Source organism: Rhinatrema bivittatum, chromosome 3, assembly GCF_901001135.1.
Source record: "Rhinatrema bivittatum chromosome 3, aRhiBiv1.1, whole genome shotgun sequence".
Lineage (NCBI taxonomy): Eukaryota > Metazoa > Chordata > Amphibia > Gymnophiona > Rhinatrematidae > Rhinatrema > Rhinatrema bivittatum.
In genome coordinates, this window is record NC_042617.1 from 413537003 (window position 1) to 413559601 (window position 22599).

General features: G+C 42.7%; 1 protein-coding gene across 1 annotated transcript in view; it reads right to left on the reverse strand.

Moving 5' to 3' along the window:
- Nucleotides 1–6536: 6536 nt before the first annotated feature.
- HCRTR2 (hypocretin receptor 2) overlaps nucleotides 6537–22599 on the reverse strand; it is a 365252-nt gene continuing 349189 nt past the window's right edge. Inside the window, exon 10 of the mRNA XM_029595696.1 lies at nucleotides 6537–7304. Coding sequence (XP_029451556.1) covers nucleotides 7081–7304 — 224 coding nt within the window. The 3' untranslated portion in view covers nucleotides 6537–7080. The remainder of the gene's footprint in view (nucleotides 7305–22599) is intronic.

A 22599-nucleotide genomic window follows, 5' to 3' on the forward strand; every position in this document is an offset into this window, starting at 1 on the left:
CCCTACTAACATGCTGCTTATCTGGATATCTTCAAAAGATAACCAGGTAAGTAGCACTGTCAACAAAAAAAAAGATACAAGAAAAAATAAAAGGCCTATGGCCCAATTTGTAGTCTTGACCACAGAGTTTACGACAGGCCCTGTCAAGCTGTGAATCTCTTACCCCCAGTCCTCTTTTAAATTTATGAAAATTTGCCAGCATCTTCCCCGCTCTCTCACTAATATAAAGTATTGCTGCCAGCAGGTCCTTCCCCCCACATCCCCAAAGTCTAAATATCCTCAGTGCTGTATCACCCCCACCCTTTGAACCCTCCCTCTATCCCCCTATCACCCCCCCCCCCCGAACCCTGAAAATGATTGCCGAGAGTGGGATCAGAACTTACCCACTCCCCCCGATCTCCAGCGCAGCCACTGCCATAAACTGCACTGGAAACATAAAATACACACAGTTTACACTTCCACCCACTAGAATCCAGTACCCTTCTAGCACTGAAAGCATAAACTGTACGTAGTTTACACTTCCAGAGGTTTATGGCAGAGGCTGCACTGGAGATCTTGGAAAGGGGAGGGGGTAAATTCAGATCCTGCTCATGGCAGCAATTTTCAGGACTCGGGGGGGGGACTGGGGAAGGTCGAAGGGTGGGGGTTAAGGAGTTGAGGATATTTTGACAATGGAAAGGTGGGGGAAGGTCCTGAGGCAGCAATACTTTCTATTAGTAAGAGACCCTTGGAAGAGGCTTGAGGTGGGGCAGCGGACTCCAGTTAATTTTTATAAATTTAAATGGAATAGGGGATAAGTGATCATGGCCCAAAAGGGCCTATTTTAAATTTTGTGGGCAAGATTACAAATCGAACCATAGACCCTTTATGTTTTCTTCTTTTTTTTTTTTTTGACAGCGCTACTTATCTGGATATCTTTTGAAGATAACCAGATAAGTAGCAAGTTATAAGACAATGCAAGGCTGTATATTCACCTTAGGGGGTCATTTTCTATCCCTACCGCACGCAATAGCTAGATAGGGGCGGAGTCGGGGCGGCGTCGGGACTGGAAGAGGAGGAGTCGGGGCGGCGTCGGGACTGGAAGAGGAGGAGTCGGGGCGGCGTCAAGGCAGACATGGCGGAAACTTCGCTGGCGGCGATAAGGTAAGACCCGTTATCGCCGCCAGTAGCGCGCCCAATAGCACCACCTTTCACGGTGGCATTGTTGGATGTGAAAGCCGACAGCGATAACACCGTGGTGGTGCAATCGCTGCCGGCTTTCACAGGCCCGCCCCCCCCCCCCCCCCCATTCAATGAGCTCTGCGCCCTAGGAAAATCCAGGCCTAAGTTAGCTGTATAACTAAATCACTCCCTGGAATGCCCCCAGAATTCCTCTTTTTTATATAGCTAAATTATAGCTGGATAAATTCTTAAAAGTGGCTGAATATGTCAAAATTGCCATTTAGATAGATAACTTTAACTTGTAAGTTATCCATCTAAATAGATTTTGAATATTAATCTCTATAATTTTTACATTTGGATAGTTGGGGGACAGATATTATATCAGGATTAGCAAAGTATATCCCTGTAATATTTCCTTTATAATCGGATTGGGCATTGAATCATTATGGGGTACATTGTTGGTAACTGTAAAGTTACACATGTACTGGTAGGCTTTGCTTTTTTGATTTTTAGACCACCTTTTCAAATAAGATTTACAGCATTATAATTATTCGAGTACATTAAGTCCCATCCTTAAAGCGCTTACAATCTAAGTGGATAGCTGAAACAATGGAAGGTAAAATGACATATACAAAGGCATAAAGGGCCAGATTTTCTAACATGCGCGTGAGCGTAGATTTGTGCGTGCAACCCGGTGCGTACAAATCTATGCTCGATTTTATAACATGCACGTGCAGCCACGCGCATGTTATAAAATCTGGGGTCGGCGCGTGCTATGGGTGCACACTTTTGCACCTTGCGTGCACCGAGCCCTAGGGGAGCCCCGATGGCTTTCCCCGTTCCCTCCACCCCCCACCTTCCCCTCCCTTCCCCTATCTAACCCACCCCCCAGCCCTACCTAAATCCCCCCCCCCCCACCTTTATTGCAGGATTTAAGACTGCCTCTGGGCAGGTGTAACTTCGAACCCCCGGCACAGCCGTTGTCCCGGACCGGCGCCACGCCCAAGCCCCTGCCCGCCCCTTTTTCAAAGCCCCGGGACATACGCACGTCCTGGGGCTTGCGTGCGTTGCCAAGCCTATGCAAAATAGGCTCGGCGCACGCAGGGACAGGTTTTCGGGGTTACGCATGTAACCCTTTGAAAAGCTGCCCCAAAGCATGTCGGAGAGGGAAGTGGGATTTGAACCCTGATTTGCCTGGTTATCAGCCCATTGCTTTAAGTAATAAGGGTGTGCATTGATAAAGCTTTTCTTTCATTTTGGGTTTTTTTTCTCCCTTTTTTGTTTAATTGGAATTTCATTAGGGTTTTTTTCCCTTGTTTTTAAATTTTTCATTTAGTGCACACAATGGGGGTCATTTTCAAAAGGGATCGCACGCGTCCCTTTTCGCGTCCCTTTTCGCGTGTGATACCTAGATCAGGACGGGTTCTGGGCGGCGTCCGCCCCGGAAGGGGAGGAGTCGGGGAGGCACCAGGGCGGACGCCGCAAAGACGTTGCTGGCTGCGAAAAGGTAAGGGCCCTTTTCGCCACCAGTTTCGCGCCCAATAGCATCACCTTTTACGATGGCACTATTGGGTGCGAAAGCCGGGAGTGATAGCACTGCGGAGGTGTGATCACTGCCGGATTTCGCAGGCCCACCTTCCGCTTCGCCCGCCACCCCCCATTACTGCTGGATTTTCAGAGGTCTGTGACCTTAGAAAATCCAAGCCTATGTCAAATTAGTGTGCACTATTTCAATTTAGTGCATGCTGTTTGAGTTACTGTTTGAGTTACTGCACACTATTTGAGTTGTAATAGTGTGCACTAACTCAAATAATGTGTTATGGTTGTGGACCCTTGGGCTGGCTGAGACTGCAGATGTTACACTGTGGGGCCCACAGTGAGCGCCACAGCCGGGAGGCAGCGCTGAAGAGACTCCGGAGAAGACTTTGCCACTGGAAGTCCGAGGTCCCCATAGGGACCCGGACCTCTTGGACTTAGGCGGGACCCTATGTGACCAAGGATCCAGGCAGCGGCCGAAGAGATGGTTGATGAGGGCGGCAGAGCCCAGGGGGCTGGAAAAGTCTTCACCCTTGGAAGCCCGTGGCTCCCCCAGGAGGAGCCCGTGAGAGCCCAAGCCTCTGGGACTTAGGAGAATCCCCTGGGTCAGCAACAACCGGATACCTGCGGAGGTGGAGGAAGCAGAAGTCGGTGTCCAGGAACGAAGCCAGGTCAGAAGACAGAGGTCCGAAGTCAAAGCCAGGAGCGGAAGCTGGAAACAGAGTCATTGGACAGAGCCGGGTCAGAAGTCAGAAGTCAAAACCAAAACCAGGGGCGGAAGCGAAGACGAAGTCAATGGATGAAGCCGGGTCGGAAGCCAGAAGTAGATGAGAAGATCCAAGATCCAAAGCAGCAACTAGTAACTCAGGGGACTGAGTGAACATCGTTGCAAGGCACTGAAGATGTCCAGAAGCAGGGTTTAAATTACCCTGATAGCATCTGACGTCATTCAAGGCAGGGCTTGAGTTTTCCCGCACTGGCCCCTTTAAGAGGGACTCCTCCCCACACGCGTGCATCTAGGGGGTGGGGCCAGCCACGGCGGATCGTCAGCGTCTCTCCCGAGGAGGGAGAGTCACGCTGGAGGCAGTGCAGGCCGAGGAGGCCTCGAAACGGCCTGGGCCGTCCCCAAGGTAGGTGGAGGGACCGGGGCATGACCTGGGACTGTAACATAATGCACACTAAATTGAAACAGTTTGCACTAAATCAAGATAGTGAACATTAAACAAAAAATTCAAACTGCAACATTTTGTGAATTTTTTTTATCATTTCAGAGTAGAATAAAAATGAAAGCATAGCTCTATTAACTACTAGACCACCAAACAAGTTACTTTGCACAGAGTGAGGTCAATATTCAAAATGCATTCATTGCAATTTATCTGCATAAGTATAGTTTATGTGGTTAAGTAGCAGCCGCTGAATATGCGCCTACATTCAGTGGCCGCCACTTAGCTGCATAAATCACTTAATTTATTTATGAACTTTTTATTTATTTACGAACTTTTTTATACCGACATTAGTGTGAAACATATCGGTTTACAATAAACTGAAGGTGGAAAATACATGGAACGGGTGGGGGGAATGGCCAAAAAGAAAAACTTAAGCAGGTAAATAGTCGCATAAGTTGTGGGTGTGTAGTCTGCAGATCGTGGTGGACCGTTTTAGCCACAGGTCTAAATTAAGCTGGTTATAACTTATACGGCTAAGCACAAATATCTACACGTATATTTAATGACATAACCATGCCTCTGACTATACCTTGAAACTGCCAGATAAGATACATGAGGCCAAGTTACTTAAATGGTCAGCTTTGAATATTGATCTCAAGGAGCCTAACTTTCAAACTTATTTGCAGTACTGCATCTATGTGTGTAATTGGATGTCTGAAGATTTATCCTAGTATTTTATAAACTGCAGCAGGAACTGCACAATTTGTAAAATACTGAGTAGGTGTATGTATATTTTAGTATGTGCTAATATTTCCAATGCAAGAAATGTTTAATTTACCTATTTTAAAAACATATGTGCATATAATTTAATCATTAAAAAAAATATAACATGTATTTATAATAACCCTGATTTATATGTGGAAGCAGGCATATAAAGTATGTGCATATACCATTCTGAAAATTCTTGCACACATAATGAAAACCACCAGTTTACTGATACCTCTGCAGGTACAACCCAGTCCATTTCCAGTTCATCTAGACCCTCTAGCTTTTCACCATGAACCTCCATTAATTTACACAGATTTCCCACCCAAAATTTGCAGACAACAGACAAGTCCAATTTCACTAACACTAATCAGTTAGTAGGTATAAAATTATAGGAAAAAGTTCTATAATTTATATGTGTATATCTCTTATAAAATAGCAACTACCACATGTGCTTCCTGACCCCACACCAGAATGCCCCTAGACCATTGCTTTTTATTTATTTCTTTAGTTAGTGCCAGTAAGATGTTTATGTGAAACGAAAAATAAGCATGTGCTTTCTATGTTTATAAAATAGTATAAATGCAAATGCATGCTATGTTTGTGCATACAAGCTATTTTTCTGTGCAGAACTCCTTTAAAATTTTACTCAGTTAAGTCTGAAAATTGAGTTGTTATATAGGTAAATGTACATGTATACATGGACATAGTAAAATGGGCCCCTCTGACCTCTCATTTAAATTTGCCATGGCCTGGTAGCTCTCACCCTGGCTACCAGGATTGTACAGCTATACAACAGAATGATGCCAGCCTCACCAGAGGAAGGTGCCAAAGGTCTATCACTTAAGCATCTTCCTCCAGGTGGATGGTACAATTTTTAAAGTTCCATACTCATAGCAACAGCAAGTGGGCTTCTATTCTTATGTTTAGGCTTTTTATAAGACCTGGGAAGGAGTAAGTGAAGGCTAGAATGGGAGCTCCCTGGCCCCAGCAATTCTGAATGGGGAGTGGGAGGAGCCAGGGGAAGTCCCAGCTGGCCCTGTGGAATCCTAGGTGTGTAGGCCCAGGGCCCGGGCTGTGATTCATATGTACTGGGAATGAAAGATTGTAGGGGTCTAGGGAGGCCCCAGCTGAGCCCAGGGACTCCCAGCCAGGAAGGCCCATGCCCTGGGTTAAATTGTGGAAAGATAAGAGGGTGGAGAGGGCTATAGAAGAACCATTATTTTTAAAAAAAATATTGAATACAACAATACCCCAAAATTTGGGGGCATTTTTGTAGGGGGGACTAATTTTGGTTCATGTCATTTTGAACAAAACAAAAATAGCCTCTTTCTATGTAATTTTGTGCATGAATGCACATCCTTACAAGACATTCAGAGTTATTGGTGTCCTGGCACCCACAACTCAACACCCTGCTATTATATCACAATTGACTTCACAAATCTTCAGAGGGGCGGCCGTGATAGTCTGGTGTAGCAAAAATGACAGGGATTGAGTGGCACCTTATAGACTAACCGATTTAATAAAGCATGAACTTTCAAGGACAGAGTGCATCTGGCGATGTGGATTCTCAAAAGCTCATGCTTTAATAAATCGGTTAGCCTATAAGGTGCCACTCGATTCCTGTCATTTTGACTTCATAAATAGTTTTCATTAGAACATCACACAATTATGTGAAACACAGAGGTTGATAATATATATATTTTTTGAATTTAGAAAGTTAATGTGGGTGTATCAGAGCATTCTGAAACCTTAATCTATAAAATACCACAGAGCAATATTTTAGTAAAAGTATGCTAATAAATATGTGAAATTGATAAGTAATTTGTGTGCATTAGAAAGATGTCATCAGATGTGAACTAGGAAATGGAATATGATAAGTCAGAACAGATAATTTATTGATATAATACTAAATACATGCACATGATAATTGTTTGAAACACTGAGGCAGTTTAGTGTGATTAGATATGCAAATATGCCATGATAATTATGTACTTAAGAAAAGAGCACAGTTGAAATTGACCTGGCACGGTAAAATAAAAAATGTTGAGGTTCAAACTTGTAAATAAATTATTAAAAAGAAACAGGAACTGGATGACATAAGCTCTCATTTCCTTAATCTGTAAAATTAAAATCAATCCAAGTCCAAACAAAACAGTTACACTGGAAGTTAATTTAACTCCGTCTTTAAAAAAAAGGTCAATATTTGGTATAAACAGAATGTAAGAGTTGTTAATAAATTTAAATTCAACTTCTAAACATATTTTACATGTCAGCATGTACTTATGGGTACAAAGATTTTTTTATAATTTTGCTATACATTTTAAAAAATATATTAGATAACATTTTTTGTAAGTTTACAATTGTTCCATTTCAACTTTCACCGACAGTTTTGAAATGTTAATATAATTACAGAATCCTTTTAAAAATGTAATATATAAGACCAGAAATGCTACCAATTGTGAATAGCTCCATTATTTGCTGGCAGTGTGCTTATGCTGGTTAGTACAACATGTTCTGAGAGCTTGGAAATATTATCATAATTGCTGATCTGTGTTGTCAAGGACTTCCTGCTTTCTGTGCTCACTCGTCCTCTGGTCAGTGGTTGATCGTCATGATGATGAACTCCAAAGCAATGACATGTAAAAGCCACTTTAAACTCTTCTCTAAATTTTCCTGCCAATGGAAAGAAAAGACTTTTCATCATATGTGCTGGGGAGTGGAAGGGGAAGAGAAAATTACTGGTGCACAGAAAAGAAAATAATTATTAGATATCATTCAAAAAGTACAGGTGAAATGGTGCTTGGAAAATTGCCTCTACAAATGAATCTGTCAAGACATATGCAGAAAGAAAGTTAAGCTCTGTCACTGCTTCAGATCATTTTGTCTTTAAAATACTTCTACATGTTATAGGGTAAATTCTCAAGCCTTAGTCAGGAACTGTTTGAGTAAATTGGTCAAGGAGAAAACATTATGGGGCCGATTTTAAATTTTACGTGCGTGGGATACATTTGAGCACGCTACCCGATTTTATAACATGCTTGTGCTGCCGCACGTATGTTATAGAATCCGGGGTTGGCGCGTGCAAGGGGGTCCACACTTGTGCACCTTACGCGCGCCGAGCCCAAGGGGAGCCCCGATGGCTTTCCCCGTTCCCTCCAAGGCCACTCTGAAATGGGAGCAACCTTGGAGGGAACTTTTCTACCGCTCCCCCCACCTTACCCTTCTTCCCCTATCTAACCCACCCCCCAGCCCTAACTAAATCCCCCCCTACCTTTGTTGCAGAAGTTACGCCTGCCCGAGGTAGGCGTAACTTGCGCCTGCCGGCCGGCTGCCGGTGTGCCATCCCCCGGCACAGGCTGCAGTGCTGGAGGACTCGGGACTGCCCCGGCCCCAGCCCGGACCGCCACCATGCCCCAGCCCCGCCCCTGGACCACCCATTTTTTAAAGCCCCGGGACATACGCACATCCCGGGGCTTGCGAGTGCCGCCGAGCCTATGCAAAATAGGCTCGGCGCGCGCAGGGGTAGGTTTTTGGGGGTTACGCACGTATCTTACATGCTTAACCCTTTGAAAATCTACCCCTATGCATACATTGAAGTTTCAAAAATATATGAAAGTATGCTAATCAGTATATTTTACATCATCATTTAACACGTTATTAGTGTATGTATGAATGTTAAACTGCATAACAAGCTGATGGTCAAGCACAGATACATTGTATTTAAATATCAGTTGAATCTGTGCAAGCAAAAAAGGTAGGTGCATAGAGTGTTATTGGCCATCCTACTGAAAATTTGCCCTTGTATTTCTACCTATATCTGCATTTTACCTGCATTAATCAGCTGTCTGAAAATCACCCTCTTTCAATGAGGCTAAAAGTATGTGCATTGCTCCATAATATCAAACTTTAAGAAGAACTGTTGACATGGATATGTTTAAGTCATCGTAGATTGCATTTTCAAATCTGCATATGCTATTTTGCTATCAAAACAGGGCCTAGTAGGATTTTGTCTACATAAAGAAAGCTAGAGGCACCCATTTGAGAATGAAACTTTGTACCTGAGCTGACTAGGAATATAAAACAGGGAGAGGAATAACTAGCAGGAAAAAGGAGATGATATTGCTTCTGTATAAGTGCAATCTCATTTGGAATATTGTGTACAATTCATCAAGATTGCACCTTAAAAACAAAAGAAACTGAATACAGTTGGTCAAGAGGGCAGTTGCTAAAATGGTCAATGATCTTCAACATAAATCATATGAAGACAAATTTAAATGTCTAAACATGTATATACTAGAGGAAAGTATGGAAAGGGAGGATATGATAGAGACATTTAAATATTCACAGGGAATAAATGCTCAGGAGATGGATTTGATTCAATGGAAAGGAGCTTCTAGAATGAGGGGTCATGGAATGACAGTGAAAAAGGGTAGATGCAGGACTATACTAAGGAAAAACGGGCTAATTTTAAAAGGCCTGCACGCATAAAAATCTGGGGTTACGCACAGAAGTGCCAGGCCAAGTAAAAGGGGTGGACTGGGGTTGTCTGGGCAGGGAGGAGCGGAGCAGGGGGGAAGTGCTGAAGATACTTCTGCTCCAGAGGAGCACTAAGTATTAACATAAAAAATTAGGGGCTAGATAGGGTTAGGTTAGGGGTCAGGGAGGAGAGGGGAAGAGGGGAAGAGGGAGGAAGGATAGGGTTAGGGTTAGAGAAGGCCTACCTGCGTCACTGTGCTTATTTTTTAAAAATCCCTTCCCACTGTGTGCATGACAATCGGGCACGCATGTGCGCACAGATAACGTATTTTATAACATGCGCATGTTATAAAATCGGCATGCACCTTTTAAAATCCACCCAATATTTCTTTACAACAAGGACAGTGGATGGATGGATGGAACATCCATCCTTTGGAGGTGGTGGAGACAAGGACAGTATTAGAATTTGAGAAATCATAGGAGAAGCCCTTAGGATATCTAAGAGACAGGGAAGGACTATAAAGATGAGCAGGAGATGTGAATGGGTAGATTAGAGGGGCTGTATGATCTTTGCTGTCATGTAATAAGTTTCTCTGTTTCACTGTTGGAAGCCAGGTTAGACTGTACTTATATCTGTATCTGTCTAATTGAATGCCTGCTAACCAAGACATTGAATTAAATAGTTAACTGTGAAGTTTGGACGTTTAAGAGAATATAGAGCCTAGACTGTGCCTACCTGTCATGTCTCATGATGATGAAGGAAAAACACAATCAGGCCCATACAGTACAGTATGCTCCGGCGGAGCGCACTGTTAACCCGCGTTTGGATGCACGTTTTCGATGCGCTAGCTTTAACCCTTATTCAGTAAGGGGTAATAGCACGTCGAAAAAGCGCGGCCAACCCCCCCGAAACTAATAGCACCCGTAACATGCAAATGTATGTTGATGGCCCTATTGGTTATTCCCGTGCGATTCACTAAGTAAAATGTGCAGCCAAGCCGCATATTTTACTTTCAGAAATTAGCGCCTACCCAAAGGTAGGTGTTAATTTCTACCAGCACGGGGAAAGTGTACAGAAAAGCAGTAAAAACTGCTTTTCTGTACACCCTCCGACTTAATATCATGGCGATATTAAGTCGGAGGTCCCAAAGTAAAAAATAATTTAAAATTAAAAAAAAAATAAATTTAAAATCGGCCTGCGGCTCACGGGTTGAAAACCGGACGCTTAATTTTGCCAGCGTCCGGTTTCCGAACCCGTGGCTGTCAGCGGGTTTGAGAACCAACGCCAGCAAAATTGAGCGTCGCCTGTCAAACTCGCTGACAGCCACCGCTCCTGTCAAAAAAGAGGTGCTAGGGAAGCACTAGTTTCCCTAGCACCTCTGTTTACCGCGGGCCCTCATTTAAATACTGAATCGCGCACACAGGAGAGTGGCCTGTGCGCGCACCGGGAGAGCGGGCGCTCACCTGCTCTCCCGTGACTTTTACTGAATCAGCCTGATTGTGATATTACCCAAAGAGTTTACATATGATGGCAATAATGGGATGTTGAATGAGGTCCTATGATAAGTATCCAGAGGGGAACAGAAGCCCCAAACAGTCAAGCAGATAGAAAGCAAAGGGCAACGTGGACAAGTTCATTGGAACCAGAGGAGATTTCTGATCCAGACTAGACCAGACCAACATGAGGACTTGAAAGAGATCTACAAGAGCAAACCAGGTCAATGGAACAGTCGTGAGGAACTTGAGATGCTCATTTTGACTGTTCTCTGGTAAGCATATCTAGGGACAGATGTATATCAGTTTTTAAGAGGTAAGTATTTAACTCTGAAACGCAGAAAGTTTTCCCATTTGTGCTTTATTTTCTTTATATTGAGAATTTTAATTATACATCCAAAAAATACCTTGTAATACCTTGTAAAAATACTGTAAACCGTTGTGACGGTCCCCACCTAACGACGGTATAGAAAAGATTTAAAATAAATAAATAAATAAATAAATAAATAAATCACATTAGGGCCTTATCGCGGGCATTAGGGCCCTAACACCTGAGATAAATACTGCATCGCAAAATGCAAATGCACATTTAAAATTAGTATTCGAATGGCAGGAGTTTGGACAGAGTAAATGGAAATGAGAGTTGGTTAATATGGCATGCAATAGAGTAATACCGGTTTTAACTACACCATTTTTCTGTGCGTTATCGGCTGAAATGTTTTTATCGCAAATGCCAGTTCGGGGGGGGGGGGGGGGGAGGTAAGAGGAGAGAGAGAGAGAGAGAGGCTCACATCTAAGTCAACTTTTTTATACCACTGTAAGAGGGGGCATTATGTACTCAGGGTAAAGTTTGGGGGGAGTAGATTTTGGGGGGCTGTTTTACATGCACAGTCATGGTGGGAAAAGCAATGGAGTCGCTGTTGAAGGAAAGAATAGTAAACTATCTACAGTCAGAAGAACTGCTGGATCTGAGGCAGCATGGATTCACCAAGGGAAGGTTCTGTCAGACAAATCTGATTGACGTTTTTGATTGGGTGCTAGGGAATTAGATCGAGGAAGAGCCCTCAATGTCATCTACTTGGATTTCAGCAAAGCTTTTGATATGGTCCTGCACAGGAGGCTTGTGAATAAAATGAGAAGCTTAGGAGTGAGTGCTGAGGTGGTGGCTTGGATTACAAACTGGTTGATGGACAGAAGACAATGTGTGATGGTAAATGGAACTTACTCTGAAGAGAGAGCGGTGTTAAGCAGAGTGCCGCAAGGATCGGTGTTGGGACCAGTCCTGTTCAATATCTTTGTGAGCGACATTGTGGATGGGATAGAAGGTACGGTTTGTCTTTTTGCAGTTGATACTAAGATCTGCAACAGAGTGGACACACTGGAAGGAGTCAAGAGAATGAGATGGGATTTAAAGAAGCTGGAAGAGTGGTCAAAGATATGGCAGCTGAGATTCAATGCCAAGAAGTGCAGAGTCATGCATATGGGGTATGGAAATCCGAAAGAACTGTATTTGATGGGGGGTGAAGGGCTGATGTGCACAGAGCAGGAGATAGATCTTGGGGTGATAGTGTCTAACAATCTAAAGTCAGTGAAACAATGTGACAGCTAAAACCAGAAAAATGCTGGGCTGCATAGAGAGAGGAATATTTATGTATTTATTTATTGAGTTTTATATACCGTCATTCGATGAAATCATCACAATGGTTTACAAGATTCAAATTGTAATTCTCTTAAAAATTGTGGAAAAAAAGGTATAACAGGATGCATATTAAACAAAAGATTAATCATTTATAGTCTAGGAGAGAATCATTTTTGAGTGAGGAGGGTTTGTTTGGTGCTGGTTGGAGATAAGTTATTTTGTGGATTAGGTTGGAAATTCCTTTAGGTGTTAGGATGATGAGAAGTTTGGATGTCAATGTAGACTTTGTGAAACAGCCATGTTTTATATCTTTTTTGAAAGTTTTGAGGTTAGGTTGGGTTCTCAGATCTTTTGGGAGGGAGTTCCAAATTTTAGGGCAGGCAATGGAAAAAGCTCTTTCTCTGGTTGTTGTCAAGTGAGCATCTCTGATGGGGACAGTTAAGCGTCCTGAGTTGTAGGTTTCTGGTGTGGGTGACAGGGAGTATTGAGTTCAATTGATTGTCAAGTAAAGGTAGGGGTGGTGGAGAAAGAATAAATAGACAAAAACAATATCTAATAAGAGAAAGGAAGTGATGATCCCCTTGTACAGGGCCTTGGTGAGGCCTCACCTGGAGAACTGTGTTCAGTTCTGGAGACCGTATCTCCAAAGGGATAGAGACAGCATGGAAGCGGTCCAGAGAAAGGTGAGCAAAATGGTGGAAGGTCTTCATAAAATTACTTATGAGGAGAGATTGAAGAACCTACATATGTATACCCTGGAGGAGAGGAGGAGCAGGGGTGATATGATACAGACTTTCAGATACTTGAAAGGTTTTAATGATCCATGGTCAACAACAAACCTTTTCCGTTGGAAAAAAATCAGTAGAACTAGGGGTCACGATTTGAAACTCTAGGGAGGAAGACTCAGAACCAATGTCAGAAAGTATTTTTTCATGGAGAGGGTGGTGGATGCCTGGAATGCCCTTCCGGAGGAAGTGGTGAAGACTAAAACTGTGAAGGATTTCAAAGGGGCATAGGATAAACACTGTGGAGCCATAAAGGCTAGAGGATGGGAATGAAGAGAAGAGCCATGGGAGCTTGCTGGAATGAGGGCTACTACCTGGTGATTATTACCCTTAATAAGCCTTTGCACAGTTAATGCAACTCCAACATTGCTCTCTGCTTCAATGGCAAGGGGAAATGTGGAAAAGATAATTTGCATTCAGGCAACAACCAACAAGGACCGAACTTCACAGTCTGGGTAAACAAATAAGCATGGGGGTAGCTTGCTTATTACGGTGGTTACAACCCTAAACCAATTAAGCCTGATACATCACTTTGAATGCATATACAACATTGCTTTCTGCTTCAACGGCAAGGGGAAATGTGGAAAAGATGATTTGCATTTAGACAACAACCAACAAGGACCGAACTTCACAGTCTGGGTAAACAAATAAGCGTGGGGGTAGCTTGCTTATTACAGTGGTTGCTACCCTAAACCAAGTAAGCCTGATACATCACTTTGAATGCATATACAGCATTGCTTTCTGCTTCAACGGCAAGGGGAAATGTGGAAAAGATGATTTGCATTTAGACAACAACCAACAAGTACCAAACTTCACAGTCTGGGTAAACAAATAAGCGTGGGAGTAGCTTGCTTATTACAGTGGTTACTACCCTAAACCAATTAAGCCTGATACATCACTTTGAATGCATATACAGAATTGCTCTCTGCTTCAACAGTAGGGATAAATGTGGAAAAGAGGATTTACATTCAGACAGCATCCAACAAGGCATTGATCTGTGCAGTCAGGGTAAATAAGCATTGGGGTAACTTGCTTGATGCGGCGGTTACTACCCTTAACCATTAAGCCTTATGCTCACCTTTCATACAACTCCAACATTACTCTCTGCATCAAAGGCAGGGGATGGCAGGAAATTTGAATCAAACAGTTACCAACAAGGGCCCTAAACTTAGTGGTTGGTGAAATAGATTAGTCTGAGAAAATAAGTGTGGGAGCTTGCTGGGCAACTGGATGGGCCGATTGGTCTTTTTCTGCCGTCATTTCTATGATTCTATGTTTATAGAGGTATGAACAGCACAGTTGTCATCAGTGAAGATTTTATGTGATTTGGAGTGATGAAAGGATGAAAGGTAAAAGAAAAGTAGATTTGTACAAACTTCTCTCTGCCTAGCTTGATGCTCTCTCTACCTAGCTTGATGAGAGAACATTGTACAAATCTACTTTTACCTTTCATCACTCCAAATCACATAAAATCTTCACTGATGGCAACTGTGCTGTTCATACCTATGACTATGCATGTAAAACAGCCCCCCAAAACCTACCCAAACCTATTCCCGAATTACTAGTGCCCCCTCTTACAGTAGTATGAATAGTGAACTTAGATGTGAGCCTCCTCTCTCTCTCTTTCTCTCTCTCTCAACCGCCAATTGCGATATAAATCTTTTAGGACGGTCACACAATGTACGATGGATGTCTCAGTTTATGATGTGAAAATAACGCGGGTGCGATAAATGTAACACGTGTTGTGGAAAAATACCTATGCGATGCGGTACCAAGAAAATTACCCTAACCAAGTAACCACGTCCTGTATTTTATCGTGGGCACTATTTCCACAATATTTATTGCATTTGATGAATCTAGGTCAAAGTTAAGGATATACAAAAAAAAACAATTAGTTGTTTATTTTAAGAGTTCTATGATGTTCAAAAATTTAAAAAAACATGAGAAGAAAGAATAAACAGACAAAAACAAAACATTGCTCAGGCACTCCAAGATGTGTATCATTCATTAGCCTGATAAAAATCAAGACAAAAAAGTCCAGCATTATTCAAGCTCTCAGTGCTCTGTATTGAAGGTTTCCTGAATGTGTGTCATCGGAGCTTTGTTAAAGCTGACTTTATCAGTCATAAGTCTGATTCCTTCTGGAAGAGAATTCCACAAAAGCAGCCCTGGCATTGAAAAGGCTTGCTTCCTTGTTTCTACCAGGTCAGCAAGTTTCAAAAATGGAGCATAAAGAATGTGAAGGCTGGATACATAATACCGAGTTGAGCCACAAATTTCCAGGATTGCTCAATAGCATATGTATCAAATAGGCCAGTTTGTATTTCATGCTCTAACAAACCACTAACCACCAATATATGAATTAAAGAATGGGTGTAATTTGTGTGCATGGATTAACTCCAGGCAGCAGCAGATTTCTGAATGATCTGTAAAGCCCTAAAAGTGTTGCTAGGCAAATCAATAAAAAGAGAATTACAATAATTGCAATGTGGTATAAAAAATGTTCTGCTCTAATAATGGCTTAAGTCTGCGAAGCAATCTCTCCCCTAGATTCATCAAAATGCTATAATAATGTGCGGTTATCGCCCACGGTAAGAAAAAGGGGCGTGCTATGGTAATTTTACAATTACTGCACCTCGCACTAACATTTATATATCTATAGGAGGGCCAGCTAATAGCTCGAGGCGGTGGTTTAGGGATCAGTTTTAGATGCCCTAGCTTGGACTCTATAACAGGGTAGCATCAAACTAGAGTGAGATAACATAGTAGAAATCTCATCTTTGTGAGAATTTCTGCACTCCAAATGATGTCAAATCTTCACCGAGGTGTACTGTGCTGTTCGTACATCTGACTCTGCATGTAAAACTGGTCCCTAAACCCTAAATCACCAACAACACATCACCTCGAGCTATTAGCTGGCCCTCCTATAGTGATATAAATAGTTGAATACTGTGAAGGCCTCCCCAAAGGCTCTCTCTCTCTCTCCCTCCTCCCCCTCAGCAAAATTTATCACAAATTGCGTTATTTCCAGCATTGAAAACGTGCAGTATTGCCCCTCATTTTAATTTATCCCACACAAACCCCTACCCAATCCTGCCCCTTCTAAAAATTTGCATTGGGCTGTGCAGTAACATGATTATCGCATGCGTTAATGCGTTAATGCATGCGTTAACGCCTTATCATGTGCATTAACGTCATAACACATTTTGATGAATGACCCTGTCAGTTTGAAATAAGCAGGTTTCATTACAACTCTGAAGTGCTCATGCATGGATAGAGATGAATCTAGAATAACTCCTAGATCACATATAGCTCTTTTAATAGGAAGAGAGTGACCAGTAAACAAAAAGCCTATGGGGTTATCCACAGGGACCTGTCATGACAAAAAAACTCAATTTTATTAACATTAAACAATAGCTTGTCATACAGAAACAGGTAAGAATCCAATTTACAATAAAAATAATAAAGGCCAATCATAACCCAAATCTATCTAATCATGAACTTCATTCTCCAGGAGAAGATGAAGTCACAGGAGCTTACATAGCAGGAGATCCCTGGGCTGTTCTATTGGTAAAAATGTAACCATGTGGGAAGCTTCATAAATATATATTTATTGTTTGATGTAATTTCCAACTGTTGGTTCACTGTAAACCGAACCGATATGTACTTGTACATGATCTTCGGTATAGAAAAGTATTTAAATAAATAAATATTTAAATAAATATATTTAATATCTGTATACTTAATTATACATTTACAGGGAAATTTTAAACAAAAATAGCATCTAGCTGGAGGATTCTTGGCCTCAACAACTAAAATTGTTTCCTCTTGATCTGAGTCAGCTTAGCTATATCTAGAAACATTTGTATTTTGAGCCACAAAAAAGAGCCTCCTTGTTCCAAAAAAAGAGTCTCATGAAACAGTCTCTGTCAGAGTCCAGTGCCACTTTGACTACACTTCCTCCTCTTGTGATTTCTCCAAATAAACCGTCAACTTCAACACATCAAAAGAAGTTTCCATTTGTTAAGCTACCTGGGAAGAAGCTAGTGAAGGGAAAAGAATGGATTCCTCCCCCCACATGCAAGTCTGCAGTTGAACCTCCCTGTTCCTTTTCTTCTAGATGTTGTCACACAAAGCAGCGATGGTGGGAGTGGCACCCGAGACTGGAGAAGAAAGCCTAGAGACCATGGGCTACTTGGCAGAGTTCTACGCATTGGAAGACTGATAGCAAAAGGTCATCTTCTAGCCCAGATAGTTAGGGGTTAATATTACCCTGCTATGTCACCTGACCCTGCATGGGAAGGGGTAGGGCTGCAAGGGTTATCTAGATATGATGTAATCTGCACTAGTAAGTCTGAGTAACCATAGTTTTCCTTGCTTATTATGATGGTCAACCCAGCACAATCCCTATGTAAAGAACCAGCTAATTGCAAATAGAATATTTACTATTTTTTTCATCCCAGTTTCCCAAGTATCGCCTTCAGAAGAGTGCTGAGTCATTTCTACCTCATAGTATGTGTTTCCCCCAGAGGCATGGGGTGGGGGGGGGGGGGGGGTGCGGTCTTCACTGTGCATTCCTGGTTCTGACCGTGAACAACAAGATTGGTGTTGCTTCCGTCGGTCTTCGACGGCTTCGCCCCGCCTACATCTCTCTACTTTCGGCTCTGCCCACTCACCTTGGATTGATGGCCGCCATGGCGTCTGCTTGCCGTTCTCTCTGGCGTCCCCGGAGCGGCTTTGGTGTTGCCTCTCGCCATTCTCCTTCAAGGTACCTCTAGGGCGTACGCGCGCACGCCGCCCTCATCTTTAACTCTACGTTGGCGCGAACCTCAGGGGCGTCCTGACATCACAACTTCAGGGTATATCTGCCTACAGTATTTGCTAGCTCGTTGAGTTAGCAACAGGATTCTTACGGATGGGATTCACTCTCCATTCCTAAGCTACTCTGCAACTCCAGCACTATCTGGAACTCTTACTATCCTTTGGGGTCTCTACGGGGTACCTGCTGCCTGGGGGGCCTCTTTTGCTTCTTTCAGGTACTATCAGGAAACCGGTACTTGCTCCTCAAGGGCCCATGTTCCCTGTGTCGCTGCATGCAACCTCTACCCTTCTACTTGGAAGAACTAACTTACAGTTACCATCAGTGAGTAAAGATACCATCTCTTTCCACAGTACTGCTTCACTGGAACCAGGTACTCGCTCCTCGAGGGTCTGCTCTCTGCTCCGGTGCCAGACCTCTCGTCTAGTGGAATCTCTTATACTGCTAAGTGAGTACAACACTACTGAGTCTCTCTGCTCTAAGGGATCAGGTACTCACTCCTCGAGGGCCTGCTCTCCCTGCCTCGGAGCTTCTCCTATTTCTACATTGGGACTCTGAATGTTACTCTTATTGTGTGCTCATAACTCTCAGTCTCTTTCCACTACAGCACTGCTTTACAGAGGATCCGCTGTTCCAGCGTTCTGTGAGAGACACGCCCAGCTGGGCTCTACACCTCTACTCACTACGCCACCTCTGGTGGTCATTCAAACTGTTTAATAAAAGATTCAAATCTGTGTTTGTGTGTCTGGAGTCTAGCCTGACACCGTGGTCCCTCAGGGGACTGCCCCCCGTGGGCGTGGTCAGTTGCCACGGTGTCCAAGGACCCACCCAAACACCATTAACCATATCAATTGGTACCAGAAAAACCTGCAAGTTATAGGCCCAGAAAACCTGCGGCCATTTTATGAATCCCCATTTAAAAGATAATGCAGGTGCCCAACACTCCTTCTTAATTCTGTATGTAAGAACAGTTACACTTAAAAGTAATAGGAACTTTATGTTCAGGATGTACGTGGATTGTCTAAGAGGTAAACAGAACTCCCTTGAGAGAGTAAGAATTGGGGAAAGCAAGTATTCTTGATGATTTTCAGCTGAGAGACAGAATAAGAAGCAGCTTTTCCTAAAATATAGGTAAGTGCTTGGTGCTGAGGAGGTGAAGAGGATGTGTAGGGAACTAATCACGCCTTTCCCCGAAGGTCAGGCATTTTACACTTAGCAGGAGCTCTAGAGAGATTACAGAATCCCTTACAGAAAAAAAAGGCCATGGTTGGAAAGAGCTTGCTGGGATTTGTAGTCTTTAGACATTCTATGCTAAGAAGCCAGCTGAAAGTTATTTAGCATAATAGCAGCTGGATTTTAAAAGGCCAAACTGCTAGAAGGATTTAGAGAGGGGCAGGGCTGAAATGAAGCAGGCAGGGCCCATCATCTAACTCTCAGAGGGTTTTCTTCACTGTTAGGGTTTTGTCTACTTAAAGGGAGCTAGAGGATCCAAGCCAAGTTAGCCTATATTTATATGAGCCAAGAGGCTGAAGAAATGAGAATTTTTTTTTCTGCTGCTAGCCACTTTTAAAAAACAAATGGTCACACAGACAAACTCTCTAAGGCAAATTTCCTTATTTGTTTTTTTATTTGACTAACTCCAAAAGGGCCCAAATGGTTTTTGACAGAAATACAAACTCCCTAAGATTATATTTCTTTTAAGAAATTTGAGAAGTTGAGGTTCGTTGTCATATTCTCAGCTATCAAATAGTCAGTAAGCTCTGAGAAGGCCTTGCTAAGATAGTTGTTTAGGAAAAAGGGTTTGTTTTTTTTCACCCATTGAATACCATGGGGCTTCATTGGGTGACCTCAGATTAATTGTTATTCTCTGTCTGCCAATGGGAGCCAGTGTGCCAACTGTTGAGATTGGAATTAGGACATGATAATTTTCTTTTGAAAATTTTTGGATAAAAAGAGATACATTCTTTGTTTAGCTCAGATGCTGCAATTTAGACCTTGAGATATGTGTCAGCTGACTTTGAGCTGAATGACAATGAAAGTAAATGGTTTTCTTTGTATATGTAAAATAGCTTAGTCTTGCTTAGCATTGGTTTTTATTATTTGCTTGTGCAAAAGCTACAAAACTCTGACGCACTGCTTATTTATTACTAGATACAAGAAAGAGTTCAACAGGGATGTGCATTCATTTCAAACAAATATGTTTTGGAAATATAAAGTCTATTTTTGGACCTGAAAATAGGTGTAACCAGAAATATCTGAAAATGTATAGATATTTTTTGCTCATTACAAAAAAGCCCATAAAATATATACATAGAAAAAAGAGGTTCCTCACTGCTCCTCAATACCGTGACTTCAGGTTCCAGGGTTTCCTGGAGCATCTCTGGCCACCCCCACCCTTCCCAGTTGGGCTGAGAAGAGCCCAGCGAGGCCTCCCCAGGTCCGTCCAAATGTTCCCCCCTTCGCAATAAACCAGGGCACTACTTTCTTCTTCTGAGGGGGGAGTCTTCAGTGAAGAAAGTAGCAGAAGAGATCCCCAGTTGCTCCTGCATTGCAAGTATCCCTTTAAAAATGGCACTGGCTGGCTCTGAGCCTGGCACCATTTTGTTTGAAGTCAAATATTGGTGCTGGTCTCAGAGAGGGCTGTTGTCATGTTTACAAGGGATGCCAGCAGGGCAGGAGTGATGGGGGATTGGTTCTGTCCCTTTTTTTTTTTTTTTAAATTGTAGCCCCCTACAAAAAGGGTAAGTGGGGACCATGGACGTCCAAGCCCTGACCTATTTGGAGGGAGGGCTGGTAGGGTCAGAAGGTGGGGAGACTCCATCTGAGCTTGACTCAGCCCAGTTAATGAGGTCCTGACCCCAGATTCTTGGTGGTTAGGGACTCAGAGTGGATCTCGGAAACTCTAGGACCTGAGGCAGTGGTGGGGGAGGGGGTCTTGGGGAGGCCCTCTTTCAATTTGTATTTTCTGCTTTTATTTTTGTCATTTTTATTTCAGTTTGTTAAACAAAGTGAACCAAAATATACATTTAAAAAACCAAACCCCAAAAAATCCCCTCTGAAATGTAAAAGCAAACCAAAATGAAAATATTGAGGTGCATATTCAAAAGCTATTTAATGGATAACTCAAAATGTATCCATTTAAATGACAAAAATGGCCATTTCAGCCACTTATCTGGCTAAATTTTAGCTGGATAATTAGTTGAGGTCATTCCAGGTGTGGGCAGAAGATATTCTGGGGAGGATTGGAGTTAGCCAGATAAGTGGCTGAAATGGCCATTTTTTCATACCTCAACTTTCTACTTACAAAAATAACTAAGGGAGTTATTTTCCAAACTGCGATAGTCCATTATCGCGGGCGGTAGGCCATTATTGCACATGATAATGCCCTAATGCACGCAATAATGGGCTTATCGCGGCGGTAAAATTAAAATTAGGGGAAGGGGTGGAGTTTGGGAGGAGTTAGGGAAATGGCATGGCGGCACCACTGCTGGTGATAATGTTTTGGACATTATCGCTGGCAATAGCGGGGGAAATAGCACCTCCTTTTAGCGTGGCGCTATGGGGGCAATAGTGTGCGGCATGGCTGGACCACCGCAGGTGAAACCACACCGCCGTGATGTGGCCAGCTGCACATTAGCGCCCTCCCGCCCCTGTTTTCGCCCCCCTCGCCCCCTTTATCGCAGCAGATCATCATTCCGCACGGAATGATGAATCTAGTCCTGTTTGATATTCAGAATTAACTGGACAATGGATCTGGCTAACTCTGATCATTACACTGACCTGTCCTAAAGTTAGCTGGATAAACCTATCCGGCTAGCCAGGTATATTCAGCAGCATAACCATACTTCTGAATACATCCTTTCTTGTTAGCCGGATAAGGTAACTTGCTGAGCCACACTGCAGCTGAAAATGGACCTGATTGAGTCTAGAGAACCCTAGTGTTTAGAAGCTTTTATACAAGTTGCCCAAAACTCAGCATTTGTCTTAGCTAGGTACAAAAAGGTTAGTGAAGTAACATGTTTGGCTAAAAATGTGTTTTATTTTTTAGTTTGTTAAAAACACATTTTATGTCAGGCATGCTATACTGTAGGGTCTAAGTGGAAGAATCTTTGTGATGAGATGAGAATAGGTAGGAATTTGTATTTGTTTAATTTTGATAGATTGTATTACTCAGAGAGTCAAGCAGACTTCCGTGGTCAACGGAGAACAGAAATCACTGTGGGAGCATCCAAGCATCCAGGTTCACCAGCCGTCAGCTCATCATCTGAATACCATGTTGGATTCATCTGGCGCCTCTTACAGGTCACATGAGCTTGAACTGAAAAATCACATACAGAATTCTGGCCAGAATTGTAAATTCAGACTTAATAAACACACTTTGATTAATTTGAATTAGTAACTAACAAGGGGTAATGTGAGCTTTTAGAACTCACTAAATCCTAGTCGTTTCTACAGAATCTAGTAGCAACACAGATTTTTATACAAACATTTTTGGGTATCATACCTGTATACATCTCGAGGGCAATAATCAGTGATGCAGCAAAAGGCAAATTTATCTGGGACAATATATGTGCATAACTTTCCCCGGATATTCAACGGGACTTACAGACACTTGTGTCCCACTGAATATAAGTGGAAGTGGGGGAGAAATCTCACCCAGCCATTTTTAATGTGGTGTTGGGTGGCGGTGGGACTTGGCCCCCTTCTCCCCCATCTTTTTGCATTCCTTATGTTCTTTAGTTTGAGTATAGTGTC